The sequence below is a fragment of the Ambystoma mexicanum genome, chromosome 13 (assembly GCF_040938575.1).
Source record: "Ambystoma mexicanum isolate Mex_15411 chromosome 13, UKY_AmexF1_1, whole genome shotgun sequence".
Classification (NCBI taxonomy): Eukaryota; Metazoa; Chordata; class Amphibia; order Caudata; family Ambystomatidae; genus Ambystoma; species Ambystoma mexicanum.
This window is the reverse complement of record NC_090938.1, coordinates 545698457-545712506: the sequence shown is the minus strand read 5'-3', so window position 1 is coordinate 545712506 and position 14050 is coordinate 545698457. Positions and strand designations below refer to the sequence as shown.

At 47.8% G+C, this 14050-nt stretch overlaps 1 protein-coding gene across 2 annotated transcripts in view; it reads left to right on the top strand.

The window, feature by feature from the left end:
* Window positions 1–1417: 1417 nt before the first annotated feature.
* RUNDC3A (RUN domain containing 3A) overlaps window positions 1418–14050 on the top strand; it is a 341256-nt gene continuing 328623 nt past the window's right edge. For both annotated transcript variants that reach the window (XM_069634297.1, XM_069634296.1), the window contains exon 1: window positions 1418–1797. In XM_069634297.1, coding sequence (XP_069490398.1) covers window positions 1463–1797 — 335 coding nt within the window. In that variant the 5' untranslated portion in view covers window positions 1418–1462. The remainder of the gene's footprint in view (window positions 1798–14050) is intronic.

Sequence of the window (14050 nt, the reverse complement as noted above, 5' to 3'; positions counted from 1 at the left end):
TCTACAGCTCTGTATGCCATGGTTTGCTACTCTGCTTTTACACTGCGCCAAATCACCACTGTAGTACTTTCAGAACACCTGATCCTTGTCTGTGGCGTATATTACATTTTGTATGGTACATCAGTCAGTCAATTCACGTTAGCTTTAGAAATGCACCCCGTACCATATATGCATGCATACAATACTTTGCACACCATTTAGACCACACATCAAAAGATGTGTTCAAATAAAATAATAACCAATGTCATCAATCAATGTCGAAAATTGACCTCTGTTAGGGCTGCAAAAGAGAAAAGGGTGCATTAAAACACATGATTTGGCTGTGTCCCAAGACAATACAATTCCGTACAGAGATATCTGGAAGACTTGATCTGTTCCTTGAAACCAGTATTCCAATGAGGGTTTCTATCTTTATCATGGGGGGTGACAAGCTGGTGCGCGACCCGCCAAAAGCGAGTAAAGCCTGGCTGCATGACGGCTAAGAAGTTAGTTCTGCGTGCCTGGATGTCAACTACTAGGATTGACATAGAGGGATGGATCCAAGACATGCTGACTCTTTCTACTTTTGAGAAGACCCTTTGTGAGTGTAAAGAGGACCTTGATACCTTTAAGGCTATTTCGGGCCCCTTCCTTCTGCCGTATGGTTATAATACGATATGATATGTCATGTATAATACGCCTGTACACGTGTTTCTAGGTGAGACAAGACTGGGTGGGGGGGAGGTGGGGGGCAGAGGGAGGACAAGACAAACGATCTTACTAGGCCTTGTGTCATTCAGGTTGTGCAAGTGCAACAGCACAAAAGTGCAGGGGGAGGAGGGAGTGCCAGGGAGAGAGAAGGGGAAGTGCAATCAGGTCAGTGTGGCTCTGGCTAAGTGTCACAAAAAAGTGTATTTATGCTGTTATGTTATAGTGTGACATGGTATGCATGTTAGTGGATGCGGTAGTGATGTCTTATTATGTTATGGTCTGTTGCGCTGTTACGTTCAGTTATATTGTGGAATGTTGTGTCATGTCACAGCATGTGCAGAGGTATTCTGAAGTACATGCATGTTGTGTGTATTTATAGAGTACCTCGATATGCTGCCTCAGAGCCCTGAAGGAGCACGTTCGGTGGCATACTTCAGAGGTAGAGGGGAGATCACCTTGTGGAGAGGTGGAGGGGGGGGAGGGGAATCAGGGACACAGACACACAATCCCGGGCCTCTTTACCCCACTCCCAATGAACGCTCCACATTCATTTGTCCCAGAACCGTGCAAGGCTGCCCGCGGGAACCGGGAATCCCCCACAGTCGGGCATGACTCCTCGGCCTGAATCATGGCAGCGGCGCCCGTGCGCTCAGCTCTTTCGCGGGAGATGACCTCATCGGATGTGTCCCCTCCTTGCGCAGCTCCCCCAGCCCGGGCCTGTGAGGAGGCCGCGGTGACGTCACGGCTCGGGGCGGGGCGGCCTGAGCCTGGGATGCAGGGACAGCCTCAGCAGCATCAGCACCAGGGACAGCTCCCAGCCCCCCCGACGCCGGCTCCGCTCCAGTCCAGGCACCCACCCGGCGGACCACCTCCCCGCAGGAGACGAGACCAAGTACTGCCAGGCTCTGGGCACTGCCCAGAGAAGACGCCGTCGGGGCTGGACCCGGCCAGGAGGGAGCTCTGGTTCCTGGGTCTCCCCGCCAGACTCTCCCTGCTCTGGATGGAATCGAGCTGTATCCAGTCAGCCATGGCTCTGGGGCTCTCGACCAAGAAGGCGTCCTCAAGGAACATCGGGGTGGAGCGGAAGAACTTGCTGACCGTGTGCAGGTCAGGCCGGCCTCCCTCCTTCACACCCCGGGCAAGGCAGAAGGGCAGGATGGCATGGGGGGTGGGGGAGGGTTGGGCGAATGGCAGGAGATGAAAGGGGAACGGGTGGCTGGCGGAATGATCTTGTAACACATCACACACGCAGACACATATGCCAGCATACGTGTTTTGTAGGTATGTGTGCGTCCTTCCTGACGGCCCCCCCAAAAGCCTTCTTCAGTTGAGGCATGTTACCCCATGATCAAGGCAGGTGTCCCTGCCATGCCCATTTTCAACGTGGAATGTGCACTGCCATTCTTAGAAAACGATGAGAAAAATGTTCTAATCCAGGGGCACTGTCACTTTAAATGTACCTTTTTACACACAGACCCCACGTTTGTTTGTGTGTACGTCTGTGTGTGTGTGTGACATAGAAAATGAATAATTGCTACCTTGATTGGTAGCTATTATTGTTATTCACGGGCATAGTCGCCCAATTCTCTGTCCATTGCTCTGTTTATCTTATCGCCCCTCCATTCATTCTACCCTTCCGCCCAACCTCTGCCTACCCCTCATAGTCTTTGGATCCATCCATGCACTCGCATTGGGGGTGGGGTGGCTAATCTAAATGGAGGAGTAGATGACAGGCCCCAGAGGAGCGTTCGCAGAGGGAGGGTGCTGTGAGGCTTGTGGGGGCGGGGGGAGGGCACGCGTGTTTGCCGATATGTGACGGAGTTGATGGGAACTGCATATCATTTTCTCTGTACACTGTACGCATGTTTTTCGAGTCCAGCTCATATTTTTTGGGGGGGAAATCCGTGCCAGGCTACAATAGGCTGCAGCTGGTGGAGGAGCTAATTAAGGAGTGGTTCTTCCCCCTTTTGCCCATTTCCCCCCGTAGTTGTGCAACGGGGGTGGCCAATTGGTGCCCGACCCTTGGGCCGAGTTGGTGTAGCCGCCCCTCGGAGATGTGCATCACAGGCCATCAGCCTGTGAGAACCAGGAAGTGACGCCAGAACCGGGCTGGGGCAGGCAGGATATGATCGTTCCCATAGCAACAACCTTTCCTGGGCAAGGACACCGGGGTTGGTCTCCCAAGGATTGGGGTGCAGGTCACCAGCTTTAATTCAATGCAGCCAGTAGACCTCGCTCCCCTTACTCTGAGTAAATACCATTCATACTTGTTTAATGACCGTGGGAGAGGATGTTGCCAAAGGCCACAAGAACCTCTCCCCCCCACCCCCAGCTGAAGTATGGTTGCACCCACCGGCCTGCTCCAATTCTCCACCAGGAAGTAGGCCTGGACTCACCCACACACCCAGAGCAAAATCCCACCCGGTTTTCAGGATGACCAGAGCATATGTAAATAACTCTAATCAAGTCCAAGGCATGATTTTTTTTCATGCATATTCATTGTGGATATCCTGAAAACCTGGCAGTATTTTACTACTCAGGGAGTCTCCAAGCCCATCTCCACCAGGAATTGACATCAGTGTGGATAGATCATCGTCCAGGCACACGCTTATACTCTAAAATAAAAAATGGACTGTAGCCAGAGGGAGTGAATGTACCCTTGTCGCCGGGATACTACACGTTTTTGGCGTTCACTTAGCCAACTGATGCATTCTGGGCATTGTAATTGTGGGTCCCTTAAAATAAACACATTGGGCTTCAACTCTGGATATCAGCGAATTGCAAAATGAAATATCAGGACTATAAAAGGGGTGTCCCAATGACATAGAACCACCTAGTTGCCCCCGAGGCAGCATGATTTAGATAAGATGGTGGGAGTGGTTAGCTGCATGTATGCAGATGTCTTATAACATGCTACATGCGACCGAAGCTGAGCAAGTATTACAAAGCACAAAACACATTGCTGGCAATCATAGGCCTACAACAATCAAAGTGTCAATGCCACTAATAGGCGCCAAATGACTTCATTTATAAATATTTGTCTTTTTTAATTGCTGGTCATTTATTGGGGCTCTGTTTTCCATCGGAAGGTTTGTAAGCACAAACAATAAGGGCCAATGGAAACAAGTAATTCTGCACAGGGCTTAACATGCAGTACACGTGCACACAACAGATACCCAGCGGTTAGTTGAGGCATTTTGTAAGCTATACAATATACACAGGAACAAATAATGCCAATATTGAGTATTGCAATTGTAAGAATTCAATCATGATGTCTTTCGTCCAAATATTGCCAGCACTTACTCCTGCAAGGACACACAAGTGATGGCTTTGCCAAAATATTGCCAGCATTTGCCTTACTCAGGATACCCCTGTAATGGCTTTGCCCAAATATTGCCAGCATTTGCTCATGTAAGGTCACACAAGTGATGGCGTTGCCAAAATATTGCCAGCCTTTGCCTTACTCGGGATACCCAAATGTTGCCAGCATGTACTCCTGTAAGGACACAGAAGTGATCGCTTTGCCAAAATAGTGTCAGCGTTTTCATTACCCCGGATGCCCCACATATTGCCAGCATTTACCCCTGTAAAGACACACAAGTGTTGGCTTTGCCAACATATTGCCAGCATTTGCCTTACTCAGGATATCCCTGTAATGGCTTTGCCCAAAAATTGCCTCTGTTCGCCGCTGTAAGGACACAACTGTGATGACTTTGGCCCAAAATGCCATCATTTGCCCCTTTAAGAACACACCCATGATGGCTTTACCCCCAAATTTCCAGTATTCACACCTTTAAGGAAATTCCTGTGTTGGCTTAGCCTCAAAATGCCAGCATTATCCCATGTAGACTTCTGTGATGGCTTTGCCTCAAAATGTCAGCATTATCTCATGTAGACTTCTGTGATGGCTTTGCCTTAAAACGTCAGCATTTTACCCTAAATGGACACGCCTGCAATTGTTGCGCCTCGACATGCTATCATTTGCCCCTGCAATGGCAGACCTGTGATTGCTTTGACAGAACATGCCAGCAATTACCCCTCTATGAACACAAGTGTGAGGGCTTTGCACCAACACAGCATCATTAGCTCATTTAGGAATATGTGATGTCTTACATGAAGCATGAACATAGCAGAAAGACTTGTGTTCAGTCTTTTTAGTAGGCTGCGCTTAGTGTAATGGTTTGCAAACCCCAAAGTTAGAAGGTATTTACTGGCTGTATGGGTTTTATTTAAGTACTCTTAGTCACATTATTGCATGTTCTGAGGTGTGTGATCACCAACTCCAAATGTGCTGTAATTTCAAACAGAGCAGGAAAATAATGGCCCTATATCTAGGAAATACCCTTGAAGCATGAACCTTGTCTGCAAGTTAGGGTTTGCCCACCATAATATGGAGCACATACATAGTAAAAAGTCTTCAGTTTTGAGCAGAAGTCTTGTTAGTATCCCTGTGGCTAATGTAGTTGAGTGCAACCCCCGAACTTGCACACATTTTTCAGAGTTAAAAGGTATTTGCCAGATCTTTGGCCTTTATTTAAGTACTCTTAGTCAAATTCCAGTGGATTCTGAGATGGTGGCAATACGATCTCAAAGTATGCGGTCATTTCACAAATAGAACTTAAATTATGTCGACGTACCTGTTAAATACGTCTGAAGGCAGAAAACCAGGAAATACCCCAAAAGTTCGAAAAAAAAATTCGAACAGTCAAAAATGTCGAATTCGGGATCGTAAAAAAAAGTGCGTGCGAAAACGGAAAATGTCGAATAAGGGGAAGGACTCTGCGGCGTCAGTTTGCACCCATAATTTGGAGATGGAACTGACGTCACAGGGAGAAGTCGGACGCAGGAGCTGAAGGCAGGTAAGTGCCAGTAGGTTGGGTCATTTTAAGGGGTATTGGGGTGGTGGCTAGAGGGGATAAGGGCATCCGAAATGTTCGATTTGTGATCATTTCAGCTGCGCATTTCCGTGGCAGTAAAATCCGCGGCAGTAAAATCCGCTGCAAAATGATCACACTCAACCGAAAATCACGTGCAGGTTTAGGTTTACACCATTTCACATGAAGCGTTGACATAGTACAATGACTTCCATTGACCACGGTGAGCAGAAGCCTTTTTACTCTGTCCACTTAATGTGATTGTGTTCACTTCACACACTAACTTTGACATGCCCCCTTATTCCCTGAACTCCACCCCCATGCTCCTCACTTACCACTACACTACATGCATGCCCAGGTCCCCCAGCAGCTGCTCCATGCATCTCACCAACCGGTACACTGCCAGCTCACATATGTGATCCCACCGCCCTCAGAATTCCATGGGAGCTGTGATTAACCCATTGAATCCAATGGCCGGGAGGGTTTCCACATCTGCGGGTTAACTAGCACAAGATTGCAAATGAAACCATAAGACTCAATAGCAACGCTGTTGGCACATAAGAATCCCTCAGATAAAGCCACCGAGTTAGCTCATTGGGTTAATGCGTCTGCTCTAGATAACTATGTCCAACCTGCAAGTTCCAGGTTTGACTCCGTGCTGAGTTGACACTAGCCTTCATCCAGCTGAGCTTGATGAAGAGAGTGCCATTGAGTTGAGTAGTAGTTAGCATTGGTAGAAAGGTTCAGAACTGTAGAAGCAAGTGCTACATAAACACATTAGTATTGCACAGTAAGAATGTTTGATGTGAGCAGGGGAGTAACACTGACAGACTTGCAACCTAGGGCCACATAGGTGAACATAGCTGGCGGAAGAACTGGTGGTGAATGGGCTCTGGTGGTGAGCACTGCCTCTTTGATGGCCCATGGACACCGGGTGTGTGGCCTCATACCTCTTCTTATCACTTCTGCCAATCTTAGCATTTTAAGAAAGGAAATAGTTTGACTTCCAAAAACATGGAATCTCTTCCAAATTGTAAGGTTTCGAAATGTATGAATTTCTCTCCCAAAAGTTAAATGAAGCGCTGCTTTAATTAACAAAATGAAATGTATGATTATCAGTATCTTTTATACATTATACAACGTATTGTATGTAAATATGTCCGATGTACAGCGCTTTAGATTAAAGCGCTATATAAAAAGAAATATTATATCAAATCAATTAAATGAATCAATATTTATTTGATATTTGCAAGGCGTGTATACAACAAATGGTGTTTCAAGGCGCCACAAGACAAAAAAGGGGGGGAACAATGAAGAAACATGATAATAACGGTCCAACTAGGCCTTATGACCTTCGGATCATGCATGTACAATAACAGGAAGTGCGAGGGAGAGGGGGAGGGAGGAGTGCCAGTAGGGCACAATGCTAAGTGCTAGGGTGGGAAGGGAAGTGCAGGGTAAAGAGGAGAGAGTGCAAGTGAAATGAGGGGTGGAGGAGGGTGGGGCACGGGGTCTAGGCATGTGCTAAGGGAAGGCCAGGAGGGCAAGTGCCAGGGATTGCATGGGGAGCATGGGGTGAGAGTCCACATGCTAAGTACGAGGAGTGGGGTGGACTGGGCGGGGTCCTGGTGCCCTGTAGAACTCAGAGGCATCCAGCCAGCCAGTCACTGCAGCAAACAGGGGTGTTAGCAGGGAAGGGGGAGAGGGAAGGAAGAAGAGAAAAGGAAGGACTTGAAGAGGTCCCCAAACTTAAGGAGATCCGGCACAAGCCTGAGAGGGGCATGGAGGCCATTCCAGAGGGAGGCTCCTGCAGAGGAGAGAGATCCACCCCCACTCTTTGCCTAGTGAAGCATCTGATCTGCAGAGAGTTGGAGCTAGAGGACCCGAAGGGCTCTAGCAGGGAGGTATGTAGGGAGGAGCATTGGAAGTAGCAGGGCCCCAGTGCCCAGAAAGCCTTGTGGATAATGCAGAGGGTCTTGAACTTGATCCTAGCAGCAACCGGGAGCCAGTGGAGAGATTTTAGGGCTGGAGAGATGCGGCCCCTGGGCTTGAGGCCAAGGATAAGTCTTGCGGTTCTGTTCTGGATAAGTTGAAGGGGGGCAGAGCTGGATAAAGGAAGATTGAGGAAGAGGCTGTCTAATACGATATAGTAATAATGACATAAGGCATATTATAACATAACGTCTTATCATTGGTTATATATGAGGCGTAGCAGGACCCTAGCAATATGTAGTAGGCGCTCGCAGGACGAGAGGGCTGCTCATAAAGTGATCAGCTACTTTGCTTGTTTATCGGCCGTTTCCGGGTTGCTGGGGAGGAAGGGTTTTATGAATGAGCTGCTGCTGAATAATGCAGCATTGGTTCTTTAAAATGCCACTCTCTTCACCAGCTCTGAACTCGCTCTCCCTGGCTGCTTGCTATTGTCTGCATATGATGCAGGGGGCGGGCCAACATCAGGAAGGAAGTGCGGTCCTGAGGAGCAGCGTGCCTGACTGCCCCATAGAGAGAACTACTCCACACACCACGGCCCCAGGGTCGCTACAGCCACTGCGACACAGTACCAGGAGTAGCATATATCCAACACAGCATTGGCCAGGCTCTCTTTCAACCCTATACTAAACAGAGAGAATACCCCATGTGCTGAAAAATGCAATAAATGTGTTTCAGAAAGCGCATGCTGAGGACCAGAGAGTGTGTTCTTATTAAAATTATATCATTTTATTCTGTTACAATTTCATAAAATACATTTTTGAACAATTATAAGACAACAATAAATTTCCAATCAACATATATTTTTTGTGAACAAGTTTGTTTGTGCAAATAGCGCATTTTTGTGTAGACATTTCTCCTATGTGTATATCACTAACACACCATTCTACCATTCATCTTCACAATCAAATCTAGTTTGTATAGAGACATTCTAAATAACTTTTACAGTAGTAATATTCCTACTTTGACAGTCCACCATTACGTATCTCTTTCAACCATAACCATTACAGCAGGGACGCCAAAGTTCACTCCATGATATGAACGTCAAATCTGCTCCATGTTTTCAGGATATCCACACAAAATATATTCAAATACAGTGAATTTAAATGGGAGGTGTTTCCATAGTCAGTGGTTAAAGTGAAAATCTGGTGTGATTGCGCTCTTGAGGATCGGAGTCCGGGACCGCTGTACTAGAGACAGAGGGTGAATCAGAATAAACCCTCTCAACCCCATTCCTGGCATAGGAATTTTCTTACGATATACAGGAGAGAAGTCAGAGTGGTTCGTGTGTTATGCCATGCTATGCCAAGTGATGCCATGCCATGGTTGCACAATTAGGCAATGTTAGTGACATTGCATGATGACTGCCTTGCCCTGTTATGCTTGTGACCTGTGGCAATTGTTGAGATTTCATTCTGTTGTTGGCTTCGACTTCATACTCTCGCGAACACCCTAATTCCCACATGCCTCTGCTATAGCACCCATCATCCACGAAATGTCACCCAAGCCCCTAAATATAGCACGTTCCCTCGCACCCCTTCATCCCATCTTCTACGGATGCGCCACCACGCACTGGCCAAGAATTCAAAGCGACCAATGTGTATGCCCACTCAGGCTGGCATGTCGCCTCGGGGTGCCTAATGGTACCATTTTATTAGGGCCATCGCCCTATGACACGCACGTCCCCCTGCCCCATTCCGTGACACTTAGGCGCTTACCTACAGCACAGCCTCTTCCATCTCCCTCGCATCACCACTTGAACAAAAGTACCGTGCTGTCCCCCCACACAAACACCCCCGCTGTCCCCTACCCAGCACACCCACTGCTTAGAACTCAAAGCGCCAAGATGTCATGCAAATGTCATAAATTGCAATATATAAGGCCCAATAACATAACATACCATTGCATAACATACAAGCAGAAACTCTGGACTATAATTTCTGAAACGTTACAGACATTACGTGAACGATCGACATATAGCTGCAACTTATTTCAAGGGCACAAGGAGAGCGCACTATGAACTAGGGATTTTGTCCTAGCTCTTCTTTTGGATAACATACATACAGCCCACAACCTCAGCAGCACCCCAAAGGGCTTCTCACATAACAGGCAGGCCCAGTTCAGGGCTAGGGTCCAGTGGTATGGGGCTTTGCACCACATTAGTCTAGGCCATGCGTTAGCATTTTTCTGTCCAAGAAATGGACATCATGTGGAGATGACATGAAAATAAATGCATACTTGATATTATGTGGTATCCGTGTGCAACATAATGTGACAATATTACCGGGTCATGCCGAGTTTGGCAGACCCAGTAATTGCTCATTCGCGGGTACCGGTAATAAGGGACTCCCCGTTCCCATTTGACTCCCATAGGGCTGAATGGGAATGAGGAGCTCGGATGCACCGGCACCATTCATAACGGTGCCGGTGGATCCACGAGTTGTGCTCGCGGTCTCGCTCTGCCCGCCAAGTCCGAACTGGCAGGCAGAGCGAGACCGCGAGCACAACTCGTAGTATGGCGGTACGGTAGCAACGGCGCCAGTAGCACTACCGGCGCCGTTGTTCCTGTACCGTCATACTTATGATGAGGCCCAATATCTATTTTTGTAACACTAATATGTGACTTTTAGGTAAAATATCCTGTCAACTGAGCATGGAGGACCAACTTCCTTTAGCACTAAAATGGGCATATTCCCAGGGCACCGATGCATGAGGAGTGTGCATGAATACCCTCCAAGGGAAGCTTCACCAGGGAAACACGCGGGCTGCATCGATCTAGTGTACAGTCTTTATACCGAAAACTTTACCTAGACATGCACATATAACAAACATTTTATAACGAAAATATATGTGGGGGTGGGGTAAAGGGTTAAATATAGTGGGGGAACGGTTCAGTGGGTTTTTAGAGGTGGGAAACCGGGGTTTGGGTGGACCCCCCAACATAAAAAAGAAAAAAAAATGTATTATGTTTTTCGTTATAAACGTTTCGGTATATGTGCTTTCTACATAAAATGTGTCGTTATAAAGACATGTAACCCACAGATATACAGGTGCATCAGGTGAGCGCAGTTTCTGCTCTTAAAATATGAAATAAAGACCCGCTTTGTGAGTGAGAGAGTGAGTGGGCTCATTTCGATAGAGTGCGCCGCAAACCAAACCTTTTCTTGACATATTATTTGGAATGCGAGTTGTGGTCCCGAGTTGCTGGGATGTCTCGGGTCTTTGGAGAATGGCCCACAGACAGTAGGGACCATTCCCAGTGATTCGTGATGTTCCCTGTGGGAATGTGAGACTGACTGCATGTCTCTTTCATGTCTTATGTCAGAAATCTACTGGTTTGAAAACATTGCTTAGGAAAGCCCTATTGAATTGCTTTCATCGCCAAAACTCTTAGGCCGTGAACCCGCGAATGGCCAAATCCATCGTGTTTTTAGGCCCCGACCTGATAAATGAAATACTGGGAAGCTGCTACTTTCCAGCAAGCACTTATTTTTTGGGGAGAATCCCAAAAGCCAATAGCAATTATCCCTAAAATATATTTTGATTTCGCTAACATGAAGCAGAACTGGTTATAACTGCATATGTTCCCTCCATGGTTGCAAAAGGTCTTCAGGGGACGCCAAAACTCCCACAATTTTATCCCGAAATAATTCTGTGACATATGATCTAAAGAAATATACCATGAAGCTAAAAGATTGCAACTGAAGCAAAATCAATATCAGTGTCATTGCCTCCTTCCTCTATAAGTGGCATTCTTTATGTACTTGATTGTAATGTAGTGTTATAAAAAGTACTCTTTTATAGAGCACAGCTGCCAATTTCTGTTGGCCTTGTGCATGGTTAAACAAAAAACGTGGTTGGGGGAGAATACTGCGGTAGTGGCAGAGGTAGGTGCGAAGTGTGCGGTGTTGGTGTGTGCAGGTCAGAAGTACCTGAGTCCTGCGTGCAGCATGGTTCTGTAGGATTCCTGACTGGGAAAAGCAAGACCTATTAGAGGAAAGCTCCTGGACACCAGGGGAGCCGCTGGCATGAAGGCAAGGAAGGGGATGTGATACAGGTGAAGTGGGACGTGTCTAATTTGGCAAAGTAGTCTGTGTTAGGAGGGAATTTCCTGCGGATCTCTTGTGTTCAAACCCTATATTTTGGATTGTGATCATATGTCCTCTGCTTGTAATAGGGGCATCATTTTGTGTTTTAGATCTAGTTCTGTACATACGGCAGACGACGGGAAAATGCAATCTAATGACCCAGACTAACTAGAGATCATGCAATTTGGCCTCATTATGAGTTTGGTGGCATAAATCTGCTGAATTATCACCAAAATGGTTTATGTTACCGCCACCTGGTCCCGTGGATTTACAATTGGATTAGAAGTGGTTTTAAGGGGATGTAATTCCCCATTGTTGGAATTTATAGGACTCCATGGGGATTTTTGGCGGATTTAACGCAGGTGCCATTACTGCGCGGCCAGTTCACCGATTTTTTTCAGGTAAAGGGAAGGATTTACCTCCAACTTGTTGCTGACGGTAAATCTTCCACTTCTCCTCCAAATGGATAATTATGCAGTGCGGTAATTCTGTTACCATCAGAAAAGAGGCGGTAAAGGAATTGCTCGCACTTTTTTAGCGCATCGCCAAATTTGGAATGAGGCCCAATATATTTTGACTTCTGAAATGGAGAAGAGCATTTCCAATTTGAACAGTTTTCTCCTCGTTTGCCAAATATTCTGCAACGAAGACCCACTTCTAACAGTTGTCTCTAAAAAGTCATCTGTTTTCCTTATGCTCGTTTGTTTGTCTGTCAATAAATTATCGAGGGACGCATCTTACCTCACGCCTCTGCCACCATCTTATCCCACGCCTCTGCCACCATCTTACCTCACGCCTCTGCCACCATCTTATCCCACGCCTCTGCCACCATCTTATCCCACGCCTCTGCCACCAATTTATCCCACGCCTCTGCCATTATCTTACCTCACGCCTCTGCCATCATCTTACCTCACGCCTCTGCCACCATCTTACCTCATGCCTCTGCCATCTTACCTCACGCCTCTGCCATTAACTTACCTCACGCCTCTGCCACCATCTTACCTCACGCCTCTGCCACCAACTTATCCCACGCCTCTGCCATTATCTTACCTCACGCCTCTGCCATCATCTTACCTCACGCCTCTGCCACCATCTTACCTCATGCCTCTGCCATCTTACCTCACGCCTCTGCCATTATCTTACCTCACGCCTCTGCCATCATCTTACCTCACGCCTCTGCCACCATCTTACCTCATGCCTCTGCCATCTTACCTCACGCCTCTGCCACCATCTTACCTCACGCCTCTGCCATCATCTTATCCCACGCCTCTGCCACCATCTTATCCCACGGCTCTGCCATCATCTTACCTCACGCCTCTGCCACCATCTTACCTCATGCCTCTGCCATCTTACCTCACGCCTCTGCCATTATCTTACCTCACGCCTCTGCCATCATCTTACCTCACGCCTCTGCCATCATCTTACCTCACGCCTCTGCCACCATCTTACCTCATGCCTCTGCCATCTTACCTCACGCCTCTGCCATCTTACCCCACGCCTCTGCCATCATCTTACCTCACGCCTCTGCCACCATCTTAGCTCACGCCTCTGCCATCATCTTACCTCACGCCTCTGCCATCATCTTACCTCACACCTCTGCCATCATCTTACCTCACGCCTCTGCCATCATCTTACCTCACGCCTCTGCCACCATCTTACCTCATGTCTCTGCCATCTTACCTCACGCCTCTGCCATTATCTTACCTCACGCCTCTGCCATCATCTTACCTCACGCCTCTGCCATCATCTTACCTCACGCCTCTGCCACCATCTTACCTCATGCCTCTGCCATCTTACCTCACGCCTCTGCCACCATCTTACCTCACGCATCTGCCATCATCTTATCCCACGCCTCTGCCACCATCTTATCCCACGGCTCTGCCATCATCTTACCTCACGCCTCTGCCATCATCTTATCCCACGCCTCTGCCATCATCTTACCTCACGCCTCTGCCACCATCTTAGCTCACGCCTCTGCCATCATCTTACCTCACGCCTCTGCCATCATCTTACCTCACACCTCTGCCATCATCTTACCTCACGCCTCTGCCATCATCTTACCCCACGCCTCTGCCACCATCTTATCCCACGCCTCAGCCATCATTTTACCTCACGCCTCTGCCATCATCTTACCTCACGCCTCTGCCATCATCTTACCTACCTCACGCCTCTGCCATCATCTTACCCCACGCCTCTGCCATCATCTTACCCCACGCCTCTGCCATCATCTTACCTCACGCCTCTGCCATCATCTTACCTCGCGCCTCTGCCATCATCTTACCTACCTCACGCCTCTGCCATCATCTTATCCCACGCCTCTGCCATCATCTTACCTCACGCCTCTGCCACCATCATACCTCACGCCTCTGCCATCCTGAACATTGATATTCTAAAAGTGTGCCGGTCCAG